This window comes from Micropterus dolomieu, linkage group LG07 (genome assembly GCF_021292245.1).
Source record: "Micropterus dolomieu isolate WLL.071019.BEF.003 ecotype Adirondacks linkage group LG07, ASM2129224v1, whole genome shotgun sequence".
In the NCBI taxonomy this organism is placed as follows: domain Eukaryota; kingdom Metazoa; phylum Chordata; class Actinopteri; order Centrarchiformes; family Centrarchidae; genus Micropterus; species Micropterus dolomieu.
Window position 1 is genome coordinate 25,253,602 of NC_060156.1, and position 9,242 is coordinate 25,262,843.

Genomic DNA, 9,242 nt, shown 5'->3' on the forward strand with positions numbered 1-9,242 from the left:
AATTTTGTCTCTAGTGTCTTTGGACAGCTCTTTGGTCTTGGCCATGTTAGTAGTTGGATTCTTACTGATTGTATGGGGTGGACAGGTGTCTTTATGCATCTAATTTAGGATAATAAATGGAGTGGAGGTGGACATTTTGAAGGCAGACTAACAGGTCTTTGAGAGTCAGACATAGACAGGTGTTCAAATACTTATTTGCAGCTGTATCATACAAATAAATAGTTAAAAAAATCATACATTGTGATTTCTGGATTTTTTTTTTTTAGATTATGTCTCTCACAGTGGACATGCACCTACGATGACAATTTCAGACCCCTCCATGATTTCTAAGTGGGAGAACTTGCAAAATAGCAGGGTGTTCAAATACTTATTTTCCTCACTGTATGTATGACAGAAAATAAAAACTTTTAGTGTTTACTCAAGTGTGTGTATATATATATCTCTGAAGATCTGGGGCCTCATTTATCAACCCTCACTTCAACAAATATGAATTTCTTGTTGTGCATGTGAATGTCCATTTATTTATATCCACTCCTGACAATACATACACAAAGCCCTGGTGCCAGAGGAGCAGCAGATGGATATAGAACTCATGGGATTTATCATTTTTCATTGCACACAGTTGTGCATATGCATGCCTGATAAATATTTTTACACAATGGGGAGTTCTTTCAGACATTAGAAGTCTCCTATTCACTATCAACTATATTGTTCCAATAACAAGTAAAACATTGTAAGTCTGCTGTGGGGAGCAGAGAATCTCTGCCCGTATTTACAGCTTGTATATTTCAGAATTTCAGAAAACGTATTTATTCCTGAAATAAGTCAGAAAAAGACAGATCACTCCACTGTTAACAAGGTACCAGTAGATTTTCAAAAAAGTTCTCACACAAACGGATTCTAATTTGCTATAGGTGTTGACGGCCAAAGACAAGTAGCTCACTTCTTGTTTTAATTACAATGAACATGATTCCTTCTCTGAATTTTCAATGAAATAGGTTTGAGACCTGCTATCCCACTCAAAAAGATGACGAATCCTGATCCATAATACATTCACTTGTTTTATTTTTCCTTAGTGTCATGAATGTTAACTCTGGCACAGACGCTTCTCATAGTTCAGATATCAGAGGAGGTTAAAATGACTCCGTGTGTTCACATGCATTGTATTCTGCGTTGGGTCTTACCTCAGTGCCGTCTCGTCTTCACAGCGCTGCGTGGAAGCTCTCGTCCTGCAGTGGAGATGTCTCTTAAAGCGGATTCTCTTCCTGGTCCTCGCCCAACAGAGCTGCAGCCCAATCTGCTAAGCTTGCATGCTGAGGCCAACTTCGCTCAATAAACTGTGGAAATGCAATGCAGCCCCTGGCAGCGCTTTGCAGGAATAATCAGATAATTACTTACACACTGAGCCAAAGAGAAGCCTGCTTATCAGGCCCTGTTGGAGAGGATGAAACAGTGTAAGCAGTCAGTGGCACTTCCTGTCATATTGTATTATATTATCATGTCTGTATTTCCATTTCCATTCTAGGCTTTTAGACAAGTTCCTAACAGCGATCATGCAGCTTAATCTAACTCTATAAATCTACCCATGTTTGTGTTAAATGTGGATAGCTGTTAAAAGGAATAGAGTTCAGGTGATAAAAGTAGTAAAATACCTGAAAACTGTACTGTAAAATGTAAGAAAATACTCCCTCCACTTCACATATCTCATACAAATCAAGAGTAAACAGTGCTGCAGTGATGTAAAGCGTACTTCTGGGTGTGTCAGTTCGCTATGACATCACTGTTGGGTGAGGTCAGAGGTGCAACAGGCTCTCAAACCTGAGCGACACAGTGTCTCTTTGAGCTGTCTGGATGTGATTTCCATTTCCAACTGAATTTAGCAAAAAAAAACCTACAAAACAGCGCGTTGCTTAAGCCAACTGGGGAAATCAGGTTTCTCCAACATCCTGATTATGAAAACCAAATTTCTAATATTAGACAAATCAGGTGGCAATTAGAACAAAGACTGGATTTTGTCCCCCATCACTTCCACTGAAATCACTTTAGGAAGGGATTTCTCGATGGCCAGTATGAAGGCATGATAACCGCTATTGTTTTAATGTACGATGATGATGATATGAGCAGTAGAGACCAACTCATCCTTTAAGTGCTAGTCATCCTCTTTGGAACAAACCTGCAGAGGGAAAATACTTAATTTACCCATGGTTACTGCCATATACCTTCCAGCTTCTCTGACCAGTAGACAGCAGACTCTCAGGAGTGTTAAAACATCTGAGTTGTTCTATAATTACGGCACCTGTACGGTACAACCGTTATCTAAATTCAACTAAATCTACATTTTCTTTAAAATACAAATTTAAAAAGTGGTTGTATGAGTGATAGTCAGATAAGCAAAAAGCCTTTGCTCCTGGGCAATACGAACAAAAATGTTAAAATACTTTTTTTTTTTTAAACCCACACTGATAATTATCACGATAAATTATTATTTCTTTCAAGTTTAATTAAAGGCTGATTTTTGCTTCTGTGTGAAAGTTGAAGAAAGTAGATGGTTGATTTTAGTTTTAAACTATTATTTATGGTCAGAACAAACTTCATGCCTAACAGTGGTCACTTAACAAATCTGGAGGTAGAACATTCAAAATAATTATAATAAAATCTTCAAAAATGTGTCAAATTAAGTAAAATCTTTTTTCAGTCCATTTTTCACAAAAAAATAAACACCTTAATAGAAAAATTAAGTGCTAATTAGTTTGAGTCAAATGAATTAAACCGAACATTTGTTATAGAGGAATATTATACTGCGATAATTCTCATTGTTTAAATTGCCCAGCCCTACTCCTACCTGATGCAAGTTGAACAAAAGTGAAAAATGCAATTAAGCTTTAAAAAAAATAAAATCAGTTCTTTCTTTTATTGAAGTATTTAAAACCACAAATAGAGACTGAAGTGCACACTGTCTACCAACATCTACAGTATGCTTCATAAATTTAAAAATGCAATAAGACGTTAACATGGAGTGACAGACTACAAAAATATACAAGAGCACTGATGAGTTGAGTTGTAAACAGCCTAAAAACAGGCACATGGAGGAATCATATACACAGTCTACAGAGGATAAAGTAGGAAAATACCATCAAGACTACAGTTCTTAAAAACCTTCTTTTGACACAGCTTGAAAAGAGTGTTTCCCTTTGAGTGTTTCTTAGATTCATAAACTACACAACAGCTCAAGCTAAAAATGAAAAAAAGTGCTGCTAGCATTTAAAAAACATAACTAAAACAAAAACAATAAGGTGAGACTAGGCCAAGGCATTCTGAGTTAAAACCATAAAATCCTTCTCCCATTTCTAAACAAAGCCTTGGTTGATGAAAGAAAAAGGGTCAAATCCTTTGGGTCATATTGAATAGATTCTTCTTTTTAAAAAAGGTCTTTATAGCAGTCTGATCCAACAGAAGCAGTAGTCTCTTCAGGGTTTGCCATCTGTTTGGCACAGGCGTGTCTGCAGCTCGACTACCACACGCCTCATCATGCCTCCCAACTGATCGTGCATCTGAACGAGCTGCTGTGGTGAGCAGTAACCGAGTTCTAATGGCGTCATCCTGCAGGTCAGGGCCTCCACCTCTGACAGCAGCCCTTCAGGGTGACCCGCAGGTCTTCGTTGTCCAACCAGCGTGTCAGGTGTCGGATTCCCGGAGCTTTCTTGCTCCGGCCTCCCATCGTCAGAAACAGGCTCGTCCATCAGCTCTGTTGCTGCAAACAGAAACATGACTGTCTATATAATAAAAAGTAATAGGATTGACATTTTGAGAAATTGTTTTTTAGAGTTAGATAATAGGATCGATTTTCTCAACTTTTAGGACGATATGTAAATATGGAGGCTGCAGCCTAAAGACTAGAAACAAGGGAAACAGCTAGCCTTGCTCTGTCTGAAAGTAACAAACGCTCACTAATCAATATTCGTTTAAGGCGAGACGCTGCAGGTGAATTAGGTAACAAAAAAATAATGGATTTCACCATGAAAGTTGATTACTCACAATGAGACAAAATTTCTTCATATTACAGATTTTCTGAATTATTATGTTTAAATATGCAAATGAGGCAGTATCTAATGAAATATTTGCCAATTTGCAATTAAAAACGCAAATCTGAACATTGGATTAAATCAGGTTCAAAATTGTTGTCTCATTTTGTTGACACATTATACTCAAGTGCTACTTAAGTAGAGATTTTCAGGTAAGTGTGAGGAAATACCAACTTTGAGTCTCTGTAAAGACATGCATTTCAAAATTCTACACATTTTCATTGAGAAAAAAAAATAATAATAATTTACAGACACAATATCAAATCAAATTAGAAACACCACTTTATAGCGTCGCAGACACATCAAAACTGAAAACAGTAACATCATGTCTGAACAGTCAAACTTAGACAACTCACAGAAACAGACCGGGCCACCCGCAGAAAGCTAAACCAGGAAGTGTCACAGGACGCATCTAAACAAATCACGTGGTCAGAAATCAACACTATCCAATTCACGCTAGACTTAAATCTGCCTCGGTACTTCCAAGATTAGTTGCTGGTAAAAAGAAAATGACCGTATTTGGATACGACAGCGAGAAAGAGCGCTTGCCAACGGTACCCGTGATGATATGGTGCAGACAGCGATAGCAGGAGGACATGCTGCGTTACAAAGCTAACTTTTAGGAGAAATCTACAGACGCACAGACTGAAGTAAAATAAACTACAAAATGTCTATCCCCCCCACTACTCAGAAGACATGTTAAGGAAGCAAAGTAGCCCAAAATCTCTAAATTGACATAATAAAACAATGTTTTTGCCTGCCATGTCTCGCCTTAAGCTGCGCAAAAGTGTAAAAACATTATGTGCTGGAATATTTCTTGGCTGGGGCCAGCTGAGACTCCAGACAGTGACTGGTCCCAAGCAAAGAAATAGTCCCACATAACCCTCCCTGACTGGTTCCTGCTTGAGCTACTTATTTACTGTACAGATATTGTTATTGATCTTCTCATAAAACTCCTTGAAGAAAAAGCTTCCCAAAATGTTAAACTATTCCTTTAAACTTAAACAATTTCATGGATGAAATGTGAATTGGCACATCCTTAACGATAAATGTATTTCGAGATGACTTACTAATTTGTCCTTTTTCAAAACAAAAAATAAGGCATTATATACAGAGGGTTTTTACGCACCTAGTGTCTCGCCTGAGGTCTTATCCTCTTCATCCTGGTTTTGAGGAGCACTGGTCTCCTCAAGTTCAGAAGTCATCATCTCAGTTTCATCAAAACTCTTCAACTCATCACCACCTCGTCCTTTACGCTACAAGAGAATTGTTCAGATGTCAAATACAATAATTCCAAAATGTCTATCCTGGTGCTGTTGTCATCCCATCATCCTGTTGCAGCCATCCATCTTTTTGTTTAATCAATAGTCAACCTATAAAACGAATTTAACAATCTTTTAAAATGAAGTCATACATTATGAATGCATGCATTAAAATGAGCTAGAAGGAACACAGACATTATACTGAAATGCTTTTTCATGGACTTCACATACTACAACAACAAAATAAAATAAATAAAAGATGCAACGTACAACCTAGCTCATAATGACTACATACATAGACAGTGACTGACAGGTGCATAGCAGCATGCACAATATACATTAAAGTAGCCCAGAATAAAATAAATGAAACAAAGTCACAGATAACAGATATACATACAGCTATAAAAAAAATAATAATAAAAAAAAAGGCAGACTAGCAGTCAGAATGCCACTGATAACAGACAGCCTGAGGCCAGCAACATGCAATTTCAGTTTCAGTGTTGACAGAGCTGAGTACTGATTAACTATTTCTTTAAACAGATTTTAAATGAGCTGTATGTATCCAAGTCTCTGATAGCAGCTGGGATGGAGTTCCATTCTGATGCAGCTTAAACCGAAAATGCAGACTGACTGAAATTACTTTTTCTTAATGGGATAATACAATCTCCTCTTGCTGACCCTCTTGTGCGATGATATGCAGTTGTTGTTGTAGTAACAAACTGACTGAGTGGGGCAGAAGTCAGTCCTTGTATAATCTTGTACATGAGACAAGTATTTACATATTTAAATCAGATTTGCCCAGCTCAAAAAGTTGTATTTTGCTAATATTGGGCAATGATGAAAACGTACAGACTTTGTCCAGAACTTTGTTTATACAGTGACTGTAATAGTAGTAACGTATCCCCTGGCATACCTGTTGTTCATAGATTTTGAGTGCCTTTTTGACATTGGAGATCTTTGGTGAGCGAATTGGCAGAGCCTTGATTTCACTGGGAGTAAGAGCACTGAGGTCACCAACTGTTTTGATGTTTCGGGCTCGAACAAGCTGCCCAAAGCCCCGAGACCTATGAGGAGAATGAACAGCAGTCACACATAAATACACCTGATAAGATTTAAGAGAGATTTTTCTTTTTGACCCAATAGAAAACATCTTCCTTTCATTAACACTGTGCCTTCCTCACCACATGTTGGAGGATATCTGAGGCAGCACAGCTTCTACAGGTGCAGAGCAGCCAACCAGGGCAGGGTAGATACAGTCTCTGGAGACAGGCCGCGGCTCTTGGCTCATTTCAGAAATCTGTCAGGGGCGTTACATCTACCATTAGGACCAACAGGCTCCAACTGTTAACCAAACTAATACAATTTAAAGCTGCACACTGAATCAAAACAAAATGGTGAAGGATGTTTAGTAGAATTAGTATCGACTGAGCTTTTTAACCACCCACTGTGCTTGTCATTTTTTGCATACCAGGCATTTCTTGGAGCTCTTGTAACCTGGACTATGCAGATTTCTGGGACTAAAGACCAGCAAGCCTTTTGTTGGAGTAGTGACATACTAGAACAAGAAGCAGAGGGGAGTCAGGTTAGATCAAAGCAGATCATTTGCTAAAGAAACGTTTGGTTTCATGTGGATCAGAAATACGGCAATTAAGAACAATGCTGGCCTCATTTCCACCTTAGGCTGTGGCACACTGCTAACTTTGGATCTCCTAGGCGAGCTGGTTCTGATGGCAGGGCTGCGACGATCAATGTCATCTGCTACTTCCTGATGTTGGATTGGATTAGCAAAGGATACACGCCTGGACTACAAAGTTAAAAAGCAGAAAATAAAGTTACTTTCACCCACATTACAAATGGTCAGATTTTTATAGCAGAACTTGTGTATTTAAAATGTTTTTTGAAATTTACAAGTGCTGTGTCACTTACTTTGACAAGAGGTGAGGGAGTCTCATCCTCTAGTGGTCTCTTCTGGCCCTTTTTAAGAATACTGGTCGATGGGGAGGCTGAAGGAGACCAGGTTCCTTTGGTTCGGCCACTACTGGGGCTGTGGATGACATCCGTCTCCATTACAGCCTCCAGGTCATTTTGTTTTGCTGGAGAATCCAGAAAAGCATCTTTGCTCGTCGATTCTGATAACACTGATGTATTGCAGACATCAACCAAATTTGCTACGACATTGTTCTCATCGTTGGCGGTCTCAGTTTCCTCTTCATCCTGACACTCTACACTCTGGGTTTTGCCGTCTTTATCGCTCTCCTGTAGAGGTGTGATGTCATCACCGGCGCTGGCCTCTGTGTGCTCGTTTGTTGATTGGCCTTCTTTGATGGAGGCAGACTCTTCCTCCTCCTTTGAAAAATCCGGTACGACATCTAGACACTCCATTTGATTTTGTCCAAAAGAGGTGCTGTGACTGTCCTCAGCTGCATCCTCCACTGGAACTGGACGTTCGTGGTGGTTTGAGTCCAAATCATCATTTTGTTTTTCTGTAACATTCTCAACAGACTCGGATGCTTGAGGTGCAGCTTCCTCCTCTGAAGTCTGCAGTTTCTCTGTTGTCTCATTAGGTGGCACCAGTGCGTCCACAGATGGGTCACAGGGCACATTTTCAGTACAGATTCCAACTGATTCGAGCATTTCAGCAGATTGCAAGTCCTGAGAGTCACTTTCTTGTAAAGAGGCATCATCCATGTTCGTTTCAGAGCGCTCTTGTCTTTGCCCCTCCTTGTGAGGGGACAGACCGAGCGATTTGCTCTTTGTGTCTTCAGTCTCAGTTTTCTGAACAGTATCAACCTCTACCTCCATTGGAGATTCTTCGTTACGTTCCTCCTCAACGTTATGTGTAACTTGGAGCGACTCAGAACCCTGTAGATGTTGGGTTTTTAATGAATCCTCTAAATCAGTGTCAGTTTTTTTATCTTCTATGCTTTGTGTATCTGCCTTTTTAGAAGTATCAGAATCATCCTTTACAATATCATTGGTCATTTTGTCTTTAGATTCAAGAGTGAGAGGACTCTGAAGAGATGCTCGAGGTTTCCTGCCTCTCTTTTTGAGCATAGGTGAATTGTCCCTGGCCTCCGAGGATTCAGACTCTGAGGACTCTATATTGGCTACTAAGGCTTGAGAAGATCTTCGTCTTGAGTATCTGCCCCTGCCTTGAGAGGACTCCGTTGATCCAGCAACATCTAATGACTGAGAACTCTGTGGGGTGGAGCTCGGACTCGACACTGACTGCTCCTCTTGTACTTTGCTCCTTCTGGTCCTACCTCCAATTCTGGCCTCTTCCTGGACGACCGCTGACAATGCTGCCTGAGAACTGGACCTACTCTGCCTTCCTAATGAATCCTTACTTTCACTTTTATCTTCAGACCCTGCTGCCTCAGATGATTTGCTTCTCCGGGATCTACGCACAGACTGACTGTCAGAAGACGAAGGTGTGATCACTTCAGAGTCCTCTTGACTAAGATTGTCATCCATACCTTCTCTTGTCTTGTGTTTGTCATTGACCTCGGATTCATTCACCAACTTTGTTGTGCTTGTATCTTGGGATTCGTTGTTAGTTGGAGAAGTGATTGTCTGAGATGCTCTCTTTCCCTTTTTAGGTTTTTTTTCTTTAAGCTCAAATTCTTGGGATCCAGTTTGAATGGAAGGAGTGGTCATTTGAGAATCTTTTAGTCTATCATCATCTTTTTCGGTCTGTTCTACAAGCTCAAACTCTTGGGATGTACCACCAGTTTGAGAAGAGGTCACTTTTAGTTTATCACTGTGTTTTTCAGTCTGTTCCGTCTGTTCTACAAGCTTAGACTCTTGGGATGTACCACCAGTTTGAGAAGAGGTCACTTTTAGTTTATCACTGTGTTTTTCAGTCTGTTCCGTCTGTTCTACAAGCTTAGACTCTTGG

The 9,242-nt window shown here is 39.7% G+C and overlaps 1 protein-coding gene across 6 annotated transcripts in view; it reads right to left on the minus strand.

Annotated features, from left to right (window-relative positions):
* Positions 1-2,892: 2,892 nt before the first annotated feature.
* The window catches only part of rif1 (replication timing regulatory factor 1), a 24,802-nt gene continuing 18,452 nt past the window's right edge, over positions 2,893-9,242 (minus strand). For 5 of the 6 annotated variants that reach the window (XM_046053473.1, XM_046053476.1, XM_046053474.1 and 2 more), the window contains 7 exons: positions 7,271-9,242; positions 7,020-7,148; positions 6,813-6,899; positions 6,526-6,641; positions 6,258-6,408; positions 5,212-5,338; positions 2,893-3,751 (listed from right to left, as the gene is read on the minus strand). In XM_046053473.1, the coding sequence (XP_045909429.1) occupies positions 3,468-3,751; positions 5,212-5,338; positions 6,258-6,408; positions 6,526-6,641; positions 6,813-6,899; positions 7,020-7,148; positions 7,271-9,242 (2,866 nt within the window). In that variant the 3' untranslated portion in view covers positions 2,893-3,467. The remainder of the gene's footprint in view (positions 3,752-5,211; positions 5,339-6,257; positions 6,409-6,525; positions 6,642-6,812; positions 6,900-7,019; positions 7,149-7,270) is intronic. The other variant, XM_046053477.1, reaches the window with a different exon arrangement.